Raw genomic sequence first — 14,586 nt, 5'->3', positions numbered from 1 at the left:
CATAACTGTGGGGCTTTATAAGAGAAAGATCTGCCCCCTGCTGTAGTCTTCATTATTTGAGGTGCCAACAAATATCCTGCATCTTTTGATCTAAGTAGGCGTAGAGGATCATACTGGTACAGAAGTTCACTCAGATACTGCGGTGTGAGACCGTTAAGTGCTTTATACGTCAGTAGTAGTATTTTATAATCAATGCGAGATTTGATGACTGCTGCATTCTGAACTAACTGAAGCTTATTTATGCACTTACTCAAACTCCCGTTTAGTGAAAGTATGCTTAATTATTACGAAAGTATCTTTAATACATTCTTCTTCTTCTTTCGGCTGCTCCCATTAGGGGTCGCCACAGCGGATCATCCGTCTCCATACCACCCTGTCCTCTATATCTGCCTCTTTTACACCAACTACCTGCATGTCTTCCCTCACCACATCCATGAACCTCCTCCTTGGCCTTCCTCTTTTCCTCCTACCTGGTGGCTCCATCTTCAGCATTTTTCTACCAATATAATTCATGTCCCTTCTCTGCACATGTCCAAACCATCTCAATCTCGCCTCCCTCACCTTGTCACCAAAACATCCTACATGTGCTGTCCCTCTAATAAACTAATTTCTAATCTTGTCCATCCTCGTCACTCCCAACGAAAACCTCAACATCTTCAGCTCCGCTACCTCCAGCTCCACCTCCTGTTTTTTACTCAATGCCACTGTCTCTAATCCATACAACATCGCAGATCTCACCACAGTCCTATAAACTTTCCCTTTCATTCTTGCAGATACTCTTCTATCACAAATCACTCCTGTCACTCTTCTCCACCCACTCCACCCTGCCTGCACTCTTTTCTTTACTTCCCTAACACACTCTCCATTACTTTGCACTGTTGACCCCAGGTACCTGAACTCCTCCACCTTCTCCACCTCTTCTCCCTGCAACCGCATCACTCCACTGCCCTCCCTCTCATTCACACACATGTACTCTGTCTTACTCCTACTGACTTTCATTCCCTTTCTCTCCAGCGCATATCTCCACCTCTCCAGGCTCTTCTCAACCTGCTCTCTACTCTCACCACAAATCACAATATCATCTGCAAACATCATAGTCCAGGGAGACTCCTGTCTGACCTCGTCCGTCAACCTGTCCATCACCACTGCAAACAGGAAAGGGCTCAGGGCCGATCCTTGATGCAGTCCAACCTTCACCCTGAACCAGTCTGTCGTACCTACTGCACACTTTACTGCTGTCACACTGTCCTCATACATGTCCTGCACCACCCTCACATACTTCTCTGACACACCTGACTTCCTCATACAATACCACAACTCCTCTCTCGGCACCCTGTCGTACGCTTTCTCTAAATCCACAAATACACAATGCAGCTCCTTCTGTCCTTCTCTATACTTCTCCATCAACATCCTCAAAGCAAATAAGGCATCTGTGGTGCTCTTCCTCGGCATGAAACCATACTGTTGCTCACAGATGGTCACCTCTTCTCTCAGCCTGGCTTCCACTACTCTTTCCCATAACTTCATGGTGTGACTGATCAACTTAATTCCCCTGTAGTTACTGCAGGTCTGCACATCTCCCTTATGCTTAAAGATCGGTACCAGCACACTCCTTCTCCATTCCTCAGGCATCCTCTTCCCTTCCAGAATCCTGTTAAACAATCTGGTTAAAAACTCCACTGCCATCTCTCCTAAACATCTCCACGCTTCTACCGGTATGTCATCTGGTCCAACCGACTTTCCATTCTTCATCCTCTTAATCGCTGCTCTCACTTCCTCCTTACTAATCCTATCTACATCCTGCTTCACCAACTCCACCTCCTCCAACCTTCTCTCTCTCTGATTTTCCTCATTCATCAGCTGCTCAAAATACTCCCTCCATCTTCTCAACACACTCTCCTCACTAGTCAACACATTTCCCTCTCCATCCTTTATTGCTCTAACTTGCAGTACATCCTTCCCAGCTCGGTCCCTCTGCTCGGCCAATCGGTATAAATCCTTTTCTCCTTCCTTAGTGTCCAACCTCTTATACAGTTCCTCATATGCCTTTTCCTTGGCTTTCGCCACATCCCTTTTAACCTGCTGCCGCATCTCCTTGTACTCCTGCCTACTCTTCTCATCACTCTGTCGATCCCACTTCTGTTTTGCCAATCTCTTTCCCCTAATGCTCTCCTGCACTTCCTCATTCCACCACCACGTCTCCTTGTCTTGCTTTCTATTTCCAGATGTCACACCAAGTACTTTTCTAGCTGCCTCCCTCATCACTCCTGCAGTAGTTGCCCAATCATCCGGCACCTCTTCACCACCACCAAGCCCCTGTCTGACCTCTTCCCTGAACCTCACACTACACTCTTCCTCCTTCAGTTTCCACCATCTTATTCTTGTTTCAAACCTTACTTTCCTCCTCTTCTTCTTCGCCTCCAAAACCATCCTACAGACCACCATCCGATGCTGTCTAGCTACACTGTCCCCCGCCAACACCTTACAGTCTCCAATCTCCTTCAGGTTGCATCTCCTACACAGAAGATAATCCACCTGTGTGCACCTTCCTCCACTCTTATACGTCACCCTATGATCCTCCTTCTTCTTAAAATACGTGTTCACCACTGCCATTTCCATCCTTTTAGCAAAATCTACCACCATCTGCCCTTCCACATTCCTCTCCTTAAAACCATACCTACCCATCACCTCCTCATCACCTCTGTTCCCTTCACCTACATGCCCATTAAAGTCTGCCCCAATCACCAATCGTTCTTTCCTAGGTACACCATCTACCACTTCATCTAATTCACTCCAGAATCTTTCTTTCTCCTCCATCTCACAGCCAACTTGTGGAGCATAGGCACTGATGACATTTATCATCATCCCTTCAACTTCCACCTTCACGATCATCACCCTATCAGAAACTCTCTTCACCTCCACTACACTCTTACTGTACGCTTCCTTTAGAATCACCCCTACACCATTTCTCTTTCCATCCACACCATGATAAAACAGTTTAAACCCACCTCCAATGTTCCTGGCCTTACTCCCTTTCCACTTGGTCTCCTGAACACACAACACATCTACCTTTCTCCTCTCCATCATATCAGCTATCTCTCTCCCTTTACCCGTCATAGTACCAACATTTAAAGTACCAACCGGAACCTCTACTCTCCTACACTGCTCCTTTTCCTGCCGCCTCTGTAGACGCCTTCCTCCTCTCCTTCTCCTCCTTCGGCCAACAGTAGCCCAATTTCCACCGGTACCCTGTCGGCTAACGATACCTGTGGCGGTCGTTGTTAACCCGGGCCTCGACCGATCCGGTATGAAATTCTCATTTGTGATCCGCATATTTGATTTGGCACGTTTTACGCTGGATGCCCTTCCTAACGCAACCCTCCCCATTTACCCGGGCTTGGGACCGGCACTAAGAGTACACTGGCTTGTGCCCCCCTAATGGCTGGGTTAGTATCTTTAATACATTACTAAACTATATTTCAAATGTATTAGGCTATTAGTGTTCAGACTGCGGTGAGAATTTACAAAAAGGGATTAAATAGAAAGGTTTTCAGTTAAAAAACAAAGGGGTTATGCTGAACTGCACACTACCACCACAGTATGTAGAAAGGTATTGGTAGCCAACTTCAAGACTAACTCTTGTTCCTACATGTTATCCTGTTATATAAGCTGTAACAGAACAGGAAATCCCTATCGACCCACAATTTTAGTAAGGGAAAACAATTTAGCAAGCTAGTCTATCCTACTTTTTACCTACTTTTTTTTAAGTTCTTTGATTTCATTGTACTCAACAAAGTACTATTGCAGTGAACCATGTAATTAAATGTAGTAATGAGAGTATTTGTTATACTCCACCCATGTCAACTAGTTATTAATTATAGGTGTAGTTTTTATTTGTTTATTAATTTTTATAGTTTTATTAGATCAGATCACAATCTAGGTAGGTGTGTGTGTGTGTGTGTGTGTTTGTGTGTGTGTGTGTGTGTGAGCATGTGTGGACCTGTCATATTTTCTCATTGTATTCTTCTTTCCGTTAGAAACACTTGTACTTTACATTGAAAAAAGGGTCACCAGGTTTTCCTTCTTAATGTCACACCTCCAACACATCTATGCACACATACACTTGCTACTCAATGCCACCATTTAACAATAATATAAATAATATAAATAAAGCACAGTATAAATTATTAATTGTAAGCAGATACACACACGCAGCCTACATACAAATATACAAACATGCATCAAACACAAACATGAAAGTCTCATGGTTTTGTGTGTTTGTGTAGAGTTTAGCCAAGCAGCTTGTTGTACCAGTTTTCTGTTTCTAGGATGAGTAAGAGTACTTTTGCGAGTGGGAGTGTGTGGGAGTGTGGAATCGGAATGAATTTGTGTTCCTGATAAATCTGTAAAAAATGCAGCGGATAAAAGTGGCTAAAGAACAAATACATTTACACACACACGTCTCCATACACACAGACTCGCTCATTATTTGTCATCCGAACAAATGACGTCAGTTTTAGGCATGTACTGTGCCAGCTGTTCCTCTACATCTCCAATTATGGCTCTTAAACCATGGGTCTGTGTGAATATGTGTGTGGCCTTTACTGTTCTTGCTGGCTATGATGTAAGACAGGCTTCCTTGTTGATCTTCCCCTCACAGCCAAGTAACAGTAATATATATTGAAACAATAGCACCCGTGGTGTATGTGTGTGTGTCTGTTTGTGTGTGCGTGTAAGAGCAGGAGACACTAACGGATAGGTGGGTTTCCCCAAGAATTTTTAGAGGTGTTGCCCTGAAACAATTCTTCACACACACACACACACACACACACACCTCTGTCTTGCAGTCCTTGTAAAAAAAACTGCCCAATTATTAATGCATCTAATTTACCTATACTTAACCATAAATTAAAAAAAACCAAGATATAAGTGTTCACCAAGATATAAACACACACACACACACACACACACACACACACACACACACACACACACACACACACACACACGCACACACAATCATGCCTCCTCGTGGCACACAGTTGCACTACAGAAAAATACTTGATTAGTCATATGAAAAAACACACATTACTGTGTTTTCAATGTAAATAATACTTTGAGCATTTTAGCAGGAACACATGTACTCTACTCATTCATGCATTTATCAGCCAATCAAGTGGCAGCAGTGCATTGTTATCATTTTGCAGATTGGGTCATGGTGAAAAAAATGTGATCGCAATTATTAACTGTAAAATAATTGCTGGTGCCAGATAGCATCTGGCTTGCGTATTTCCATATCTGCATATATGCTATATATTATATTGAACATACAACAGTCGATTTTGCAAACATCAAAGTAAGCTTACCTGTCAGTTCTGTGGATGGAAACGCCTGTTGATGAGAGAGGTCTTTCCAGACTGGTGGAGGTGGTACAATGGTTTGGGAAACGTTTTCTCGGCACACTTTGTATTCATTAACACCAGTTAACGCAACCTGATGCTCACAAGTCACGACAGAACAGATCCAGTGCGTCCTGAACAGCACTTCATTAAACTACCATTTTCACATGATGAGGATTATACAGTTTTCTGCTTACCGTGCTGATGTTTTGTCTTCATCCATGACACCAGTGCATTTTCTTTTCATGTGCTTGTACATCACTGTGGTACTTACCACAAAGCTCAGCTTTGCATTACTTTTGTGTTTACAAATGTTGTATTTAATATAAAATGCTCCTATGCCTTGCGTTTAATATAAAATGTATAAAAAAAAGTTTTCCTGCTGCCTTAACATTTGTAACATTAACCTTTTCCTTTTTGTCCTTCTTTTAGACCTTTCAAAGAATCGTTTAACGGAAGTTCCTTCTGAGGTCGCGCGTCTTGTTTCATTAGAAACACTGAACCTTTATCACAACTGCATCAAAAGCATTCCTGACTCCATCATCAGCCTGCAGTCGCTCACCTCATTAAATATCAGGTATTCATGATCATACACTGGTGTGCTACACAAAAAATAAAAATACACACACGTTACAGTAACACTTAGATGTACATCTTTTACACCACATCCTTTACTAATGTTTCTTACAAGAACCTACAAAAGTCAATGCTGCATGTTTTTGAGAGACTGAAACGGATATTTACCATTTTTGGGAATTTTGCAGGGCAGACCAATAGATTTACAAGTATCTTCAGCAGGATTCTTTATTGTAGATCAGAGCATCAGTGTATAACATCAGATTGTGCTATTTTGCACTCTCAAGACTTACTAAGGGAGACATTCATGTAGTATAGGAATTAAGTCCTTAAAGGCATGACAAAAGACAAAAGAGGAGAAACAACAGGAGCCTTAAGTCTCACCAGGTCCAATGCACTTATTATAATTAAAAATGCCCACAAACAATGCACATCAACTTACCTTGACTTTTGCTTTTCCACAGCAAATCATTTATTTAAAAAACCTGTATGTTTATTTCCCTATTGCAAATTTTAATAGGAAAAAAAAAAGGAAACACGTATACTTTCTTTACAAACCATACTTTCCGAACATCTTAGGAGCAACCACAAAGTGAGCTATTTTAGGCTTTTGGGATGTTGATTGTAACACCACTTTCCTATTGTTTCTGCAATGCGTAGTCGCAACCAGCTGTCAGTGCTGCCGTTGTGTGTGTGTGGTCTTCCTTTGCGAGTCCTCAATGCCAGCAACAACAAACTCAACGCTCTGCCGGAAAGCATTGGCCAGCTCACCCATCTAATGGAATTGGTAAGCGTGTATGAATTATTTATTTTTCCCTCCCCATTACTTTTATATGTACATTCGAAATCTCAGGTTATGTACTGCTGTCTTTGGGTAGCATGCTATATTTTTTTTTAACATCTCTTTCGCATTTGCTGTTATAATCACTTCCATAGTCCTGGAAAGATGTACTGTTGGGAGTATGGCTGTGCAGATATGACACAACAATGATATATATATATATATATATATATATATATATATATATACTTATTAAGCTTCATGAGACCGCCATTAGTAGGAAACTGGGCAAAAACTATATCCTATTTAACTTTACTGGGCAAAAACTATATCCGTTGGTGTGGTGCAAAGCAAAAACTATTGCTAAGAACTTTTGTGAACCCCTTAGAATTTTCTATATTTCTCCATAAATATAACCCAATCAGATTCTCACACAAGTTCTCAAAGTAGATAAAAGCCTAATCAAACAAATGAAACAAAATATACTTGGTCACTTATTTATTGAGAAAAATGATCCAATAATACATATCTCTGGCAAAAGAATGTAAAGCATTAGGCTTAGTAGTTAATTCGAAGGTAACTTTAGAGTCTGTTTTTAATCAATTGTATGACAATTGTCATCACTGGTAGGTGTCAGTGAGTGCTCTGTTTTATGTAATCAAAGTCTGATCTTCAGAACATGTTCGTGGAAGTGTAGCATGGCCCGAGCAAACAGGATTTCTGAAGAGATATTAGTTATTGTTGCTCATCAGGCTAGTTCAAGGTAACAAAACTATTTCTAAAGAGTATGGATTCCATAAAGTCAGACATATTGTTTTCAAATGAAGGAAATTTAAGACCATTGCTACCCTCCCCAGGAATTACCAATAAAGATCACTCCAAAAGCAAGAAGTTTACAGGGTCAAAAAGGAACCCAGGGTCAATTTTTAAGCAACTTATGTTTGGAGAAAGGAAGCACCACTGTGGAGAGCTTGCTGGAACAGGGTGGAAGAAAGAAGAGACAAGCGACAGGTTCACTGAAAAGAAGAAGGCTTTATTTTCCACAGTCATGCACAGTCATTACTTTCAGTTTTCAGCGTTTAATTTTTTTAACTTTTTTTAGTGTATATAAATATACATAGACTCAGCTCTCTCTCTCTCTTTCTCTCTTGGTTCCCTTTTTTTTTTTTTTTTTACGTTATCTTCTTTCTTTATCACTGCAACGGTGAACGTTTATATCAAATCACATATGTGTGTGCGATCCTTACCGCTTGCTTTCTTACACGATGCACTCCATTCACAAACTGCCACCTGCCCACACACCTGCTGCCACAACATTTCAGTATAATAAGCTGTGGTGGTATTATGGTGGTAGTATAATGGTTTGGGCCTATTTTTCTTGCATCGGGCCAGGACAGTTTGCCATCAATGAGAAACAATCATTCAGAATTGTACCAGTGAATCTAAAGAAAAATGTCTGGACATCTGTCAGTGAACTACATTTGTGAACTTTAAGACAATGACCTTAAGCCAAAAAAGTCATTTTTCCAAAGAATAGTTAAAGAGGAAAAAAGTTAATGTTTTGACTCGGCCCAGTCAAAGTCCTAACCTCAATTCAATAGAAATGTTTGGAAGGACTTAAAGCAAGCAGCTCATGTGGGGAAACCCAACAACATACCAGAGTTGAAACTGTTGTATACTGAGAAGTGTCAGTCACAGGACTGTTCAACAGTTACCAGAAACATTCAATTGCAGTTATACCAGTCACTGGTCATTGGTCCCTCATTTTTGTCACTCACAGATATGAGATCTGATATGTATAGATAATTCTTCTCAATTATTAATGGTATAATATTTTTGTCTTATTTGTTTAAATGGGTTCATAATTTGTCTACTTCAGTATTACTATCAGTATTTCGACACGATTTTCTTACTATGTTTCATCATTTTTCATATTGGTTGAAGTCTACATTTTCCAAAGAATAACTGGATGAAAGCTTATAAGATCTGTGTTGTCCCATTTAGGATGTGAGCTGTAATGAGGTCACAGCTCTCCCGCGCCACATCGGATGCCTCAAGTCTCTCAGAGAGCTCAATGTCCGCAGGAACCTTCTGTGTGTTCTACCTGAAGGTACACAACACTTAGACATAGTACTTTGTATGTGTGTGTATGTGTGTGTGTGTGTGTGTGTGTGTGTGTGTGTGTGTGTGTGTGTGTGTGTGTGTGTGTTAAATAAAGTTTTGGTATTAAAGCTGTGTCACCTGAAATAGCACTGGTGAACAAACCAAACTAAAAGTGGATATACAGATGGCAGCACAAGGCTGCATGCACATTCACAGGGAGCACCGACCTTCATAATTATGTGTGCCAAAAGACATCATCTTGTGTACTTTGGGAGCTGGGCAACTGGTGCTATTGTGACCATGTGCTTTACCACGTCTGCAATTTCATCATGGACAGCATTTTAGAACAAAAAGCAAGCGTGAAATTGGGCACATCCGCAACAGTTTTCACAGTGGAAGACTCTACAACCAAAAAAGGCAAGGCAGGTCCACAGCTCGACCAAGTAGATGCTCGTCGTCTTTTTTTTTTTAAATCCGCGGCATTGTGCATTAAGAATTCGTCCCCAGGGGCCACACCGTCAATAGCGAATTCTACTGACTGTTTTTAGGGTGTCCGAATGAGGACATTAGGCGAAAACGACCTGATCTGTGCGCTCTAGCCTCGAAACTTCATTACCTTCATTACCACAAGCCATTACAAAGACATTTGTTTATTTGTACAGGTTGGAAATTTGACACACATGTTAAAAAGGGAAATGTTAATTTAACTTCAGCTACGGTACATTTGTATAGTTAATAAAAAATGACAATAAATAAAGTTCATAAAAATAATATTGACTTTGAACAAACAACAACAAAAAACCCTAAAAGTTTTGTTACTCTTTCCACAAATGTTGGGTAAAAATGACTAACCTGTGCTTTAGTCAAATTTACTTCCACTTCCTTCTTTGGTCAGGACTTAAATTATTGTTGCTTCCATTTTACTAGTTAATTGTCACAGCTGCTGAATAAATGATGGCATGTGTCCTATAAATAAAATAAATGTGTGGGTAAATCAGGGCATGTTGTAGGCACATGAAGTATATAAATAGCTGGCATGTATGCAGCCGAAGCAAATTTTCACAGATTATTTTAATATCACATGAATTAATTCAGCATTCAGACATTATTCTGAGTTTACGTTTAAGCCGGTAATAATAAATTGAAAAATAAACTGCATGCATACAATTGAATTAATTTCAGTGAGCAGTATGTCATGGTTATTCTTTTATGAATTAACAAAACCAATATCACCCAAAACTAGAAATGATGGTAATCTAATTGTCTGACAATTAATTGGCTGCTCATCAGGAATAAATACACACTATTCACCTTAACTCTTAAATTCTGTAAAGCTGTTGTGAAATGCAATATAATAATATAAACTTGACGCGCGTTTGTGTGTGTGTGTGTGTGTGTGTGTGTGTGTGTGTGTGTGTGTGTGTGTGTGTGTGTGTGTGTGTGTGTGTGTGTTTATTTTTTTTTACAGATTTGGCAGATCTACCTCTGGTGAAGTTTGATTTCTCCTGCAATAAAGTTTCAACGATTCCCATCTGCTACCGCAAAATGACTCAGCTACAATCATTACATCTAGAAAACAACCCACTTCAGAGCCCTCCAGCACAGGTAACATGCATGCACATACTGCAGTAAAAACCCTTGAAATATTAAATAAGTATGTGATGGTATTTTAATCTGCTTGTCTGTTTCAGATTTGTATAAAGGGAAAGGTTCACATATTTAAGTACCTTACCATGGAGGCGTGTCGGAGTGACAAGCTGGCCGACGCCCTCTACTTGCCTGTTATGGACCACCTCAGCCTATCACGTCCCACCACTGGCAGGTCAGTGTCATAAATCGCATTGACCACATAACTTAAGACACATAACTTTACATTTAATCTTATCAATCAATCATTTGTCTTATTAGAGACTAGTAGTAAAGTAGTAAATATACAAATCTCAGTTTTCCATCTTTCCAGCAATCCCACATTTTTGAGGAATACCAGTTGTGGATAGATTTCTGGCTCAGAGGAGGATTAAATATTATGCAGATGACAGGGTCAAAAAAAATGACCGGCTTTATTTTGTTTTTTTACTTTCACATTCCAGTAATTTTCTTAACATGCGCACACACACACATGCACACAAACACACCCACCCATATACAGCTCCACTTGTCTCTTTCTCTGTCTACTCTGTTCTCGCACCCCTGTTATCCTCTCACTGTAAACAAGCACACATTCATTAAGGCCAACCATATACAGGTGTGTTATCAGCTCCACTCACCAGTCACAATCCAGTGTTGTCATTCACGTGCCGCTGCTACACCAAAATTGTACTTTTGTACTGGATGCACTTTTAACAATGGACACTGTCCCAAAGCAGCAATGGCATTCACTCAACATGAATATTTACTTAAAGCAGTCCTTTAATCATCATGACATGCAGGTAGTGGGCAAAATGAAATATACCTGCTCTGATACTGAAAATACTGACCCAACATGCGTTTCAAGAGGGCAAAACATTATCAAGCATATGGATGTTATTACAAAATCCACAATCCCACAGTATTTGAAGTGGCTGTCTTTAATGACATAGATATGTAGAAAGATATACGTGATGTGTCTTGTCTCAGGGGGATCATTTTAATAGACTGAGGGTGACATTGGTGCTGAGAGGGAGGGCTAATGAGAGATAGTTTAGATTATGAAGACAAGCTCATCCCTCCCTCTCTTTCTCATTATTTCTTTCTCTCTGTCAGTACGGAGGACATTGATCAGCATAGAAAACTCGACAGTGACTCGGGGGTGGGCAGCGATAATGGTGACAAACGACTTTCTGCCACAGAGGTATGACTTGTTTGTGTGTGAATGCTTGTGGTGTCATGTTTTCACCTTGGCAAAAATACATACAAGTGCAATAGAGTACAAAACGGATTAAAATGAGATTTAGTTGAACTCAGTAGCCCTAATATATTTAGCAACGTTGATTTTTTAAAAAGTATAATATGTATGATGTGTGTGTGTGTGTGTGTGTGTGTGTGTGTGTGTGTGTGTGTGTGTGTGTGTGTGTGGGTTAGCCATCTGATGAGGACAGTCTGAGTCTAAATGTCCCAATGTCCAATATCACAGAAGAGGAAGGAATATGTAAAGATGACTCCATCGAGCATCTCAGTTCCCTGACAGGTAACACTACACACACACACACACACACACACACACACACACACACACACACACACACACACACACACTCACTCACTACACATCATACACACAGTAGGAAGTGAAAGGATTGAAACATCCAATTGCTGACACCCAACACACTGGAACCAAAGACAACAGACTGTAATGTAATTCTGTGTGTGTGTGTGTGTGTGTGTGTGTGTGTGTGTGTGTGTGTGTGTGTGTGTGCGTGCCTGAGTCAGGATTTAGGATAGAAAGATACTTGAGAGGAAGTAGCTGTCAGCACACAAGGAAAATATTGGGAGGGGTTGTAAAATACTTAGAGGAAAGCCAGCTGCACTATATGACTTTCTCAGTCATCTATTCTCTCTCTCTCTCTCTCTCTCTCTCTCTCTCTCTCTCTCTCTCTCTCTCTCTCTCTCTCTCTCTCTCTCTCTCTCTCTCTCTCTCTCTCTATATATATATATATATATATATATATATATATATATATATATATATATATATATATATATATATATATATATATACACACAGTCCCACACACACACACACACACACACACACACACACACACACACACACACACACACACACACACACACACACACACCTACCTACCTTATCTCACCCCTTAAATTTCAGCGACTATTTTGGTAGATCCTCTCAAGGGACAATACTATAGAAATGAAATTTGGATATATTTTGATGAAGTCAATGTGCAGCTTGTATGGCAGTATAGATTTATTATCCTCTAAAAATAATTCAAAATACAACCAATATTGTCTAAGTAACTGGAAACAGAAGTGAGTACACCCGAAGTGATAACAGCTGTACGCAAAGTCACATGTCCTTTTCATCAATGTTCATTTGTGTATCTTGCACTAGAGCAGTTACAATTTGGTACTTTGAGTACAATTCTCTCATAATGACTCACCTCATGGCAAAGACTCTCTGAGGATTTGAGAATTATAATTGTTGCTCTCCACAAAGATGGCTGAGGCTATACATCCTGAAACTGAGTTACAGTACAGTGGCCAGGGTCATACAGAGGTTTTCCAAAACCTGGCTCACAAGAAAGCTGAAGCTGGCTCACAAGAAAGCCCACAAAAGGTTTGCTAAAGACAATCTGTCCAAGAGCCTGAATTATTGGAACCATGTCCTGTGGTCTAATAATACTAAGATAAGTTTTTTTTGAGGACAATAAATCTGTACTGTTATACAAACTGCACATTGACTACTCTAAAATACATCCAAGTTTTATTTTTGTAGTACTGTCCCTTCAGTAGATATACTAAAATGATGAAATGTGAGGGGTGTACACACTTTTGTGAGATATATACTGTATATATTTAATGTACTGTGCAATGGTTTTTAAAGTGAGATTTTTAATTTCTATGATGAAAAGTAAACGAACAGAATAGAAATCCAAATTAAGTCAGTATTTGATGTGACTTCACTTTGTCTTCAACTCTTATACATGCACACGTTCAAGGATTTTGTAAGATCAGAGTCAGGCTGAAAACAGTTATTAGCTGAAACAGAAACAGCTGTGTAGGAGGCTTTAAACTGGGTGAGGAACAGACAATCTCTGCAACTAAGGAGAGGTTGTGGAGGACAGTTTCATTTTATAGGTCATACACCATGACAAGACTGAGCACAGAAACAAGACACAATGTAGCTTTCTACAAGGTCTCTTCCTGTCAAAGATTTCAAAGCAGACAGGGGTCTCAGAGTGTGCTGTTCAAGCTATTTTAATAAAGCACAGAAATCTGAAAAATTTTGGCTGTAGCAAGAAACAAGTTATTTGTCGGGGCTTAGAGAGCAGTACAATAATGACTGTCTACAGGCAACAGTGAAGCATAATGGAGGTTTCCTGCAAAGTTGAGGCAGCATTTTTGCAAAGGGAGTTGGACATTTAGGCAGGATTAATGGTGCCCTCGATCCTAAAAAATACGAGCAGATATGCAATTCCACCAGGGATGCATTTGTTTGGCCCCAAATTTATTCTGCAGCAGGAGAACAATCCCAAATATACAGCCGATTTCATTAAGAATTCATTTCAGTGTATAGAACAACACTGAGTCAGAGACAGATCTGGGGCAGAATACAAAAATTGCTCGTGCACTGACAATTCCCATGAGCACAGTGGGCTTCATTATTCTGAAATGGAAGTGTGGCACAACCAGGATTTTTCCAAGAGCTGTTCACCCAGCAAAACTGAGCAATTAGGGGATAAGGGTCTTAGTTAGAGTGGTGACCAAGAACTCAATGGACACTCTGACAGTGTGGAACTAAATTTTCTGGTCTGAAAATTTAGCTCCACAGTGCTCCAGGCCTCATTCTGGGCCGAAGGTTGACAACAACCCTATACATACAGCCAAGACAACACAGGAGTGGCTTGAACCCTATTGAATATATCCGAAGAGACCTAAAAGGGGCTCTCCACTGATGATCCCCATACAACCCGACAGAGCTTGAGTGGATTTGCCTAGAAGAATTGCAGAAAATCCCAAAGTCAACGTTTGCAAAACTTGTTGCATCATACCCAATAAGACTTG

General features: G+C 40.2%; 1 protein-coding gene across 8 annotated transcripts in view; it reads left to right on the top strand.

The window, feature by feature from the left end:
- The window catches only part of lrch1 (leucine-rich repeats and calponin homology (CH) domain containing 1), a 64,341-nt gene that overhangs the window by 23,541 nt on the left and 26,214 nt on the right, over positions 1–14,586 (top strand). For all 8 annotated transcript variants that reach the window (XM_083537734.1, XM_083537737.1, XM_083537736.1 and 5 more), the window contains exons 2-8: positions 5,832–5,976; positions 6,636–6,762; positions 8,761–8,866; positions 10,328–10,464; positions 10,551–10,681; positions 11,602–11,689; positions 11,920–12,025. In XM_083537734.1, coding sequence (XP_083393860.1) covers positions 5,832–5,976; positions 6,636–6,762; positions 8,761–8,866; positions 10,328–10,464; positions 10,551–10,681; positions 11,602–11,689; positions 11,920–12,025 — 840 coding nt within the window. The remainder of the gene's footprint in view (positions 1–5,831; positions 5,977–6,635; positions 6,763–8,760; positions 8,867–10,327; positions 10,465–10,550; positions 10,682–11,601; positions 11,690–11,919; positions 12,026–14,586) is intronic.

Source organism: Silurus aristotelis, assembly GCF_946808225.1.
Source record: "Silurus aristotelis genome assembly, chromosome: 3".
NCBI classification, from domain to species: Eukaryota; Metazoa; Chordata; class Actinopteri; order Siluriformes; family Siluridae; genus Silurus; species Silurus aristotelis.
The sequence above is the reverse complement of the archived record's forward strand: the minus strand, read 5'-3'. Positions and strand labels throughout refer to the sequence as shown.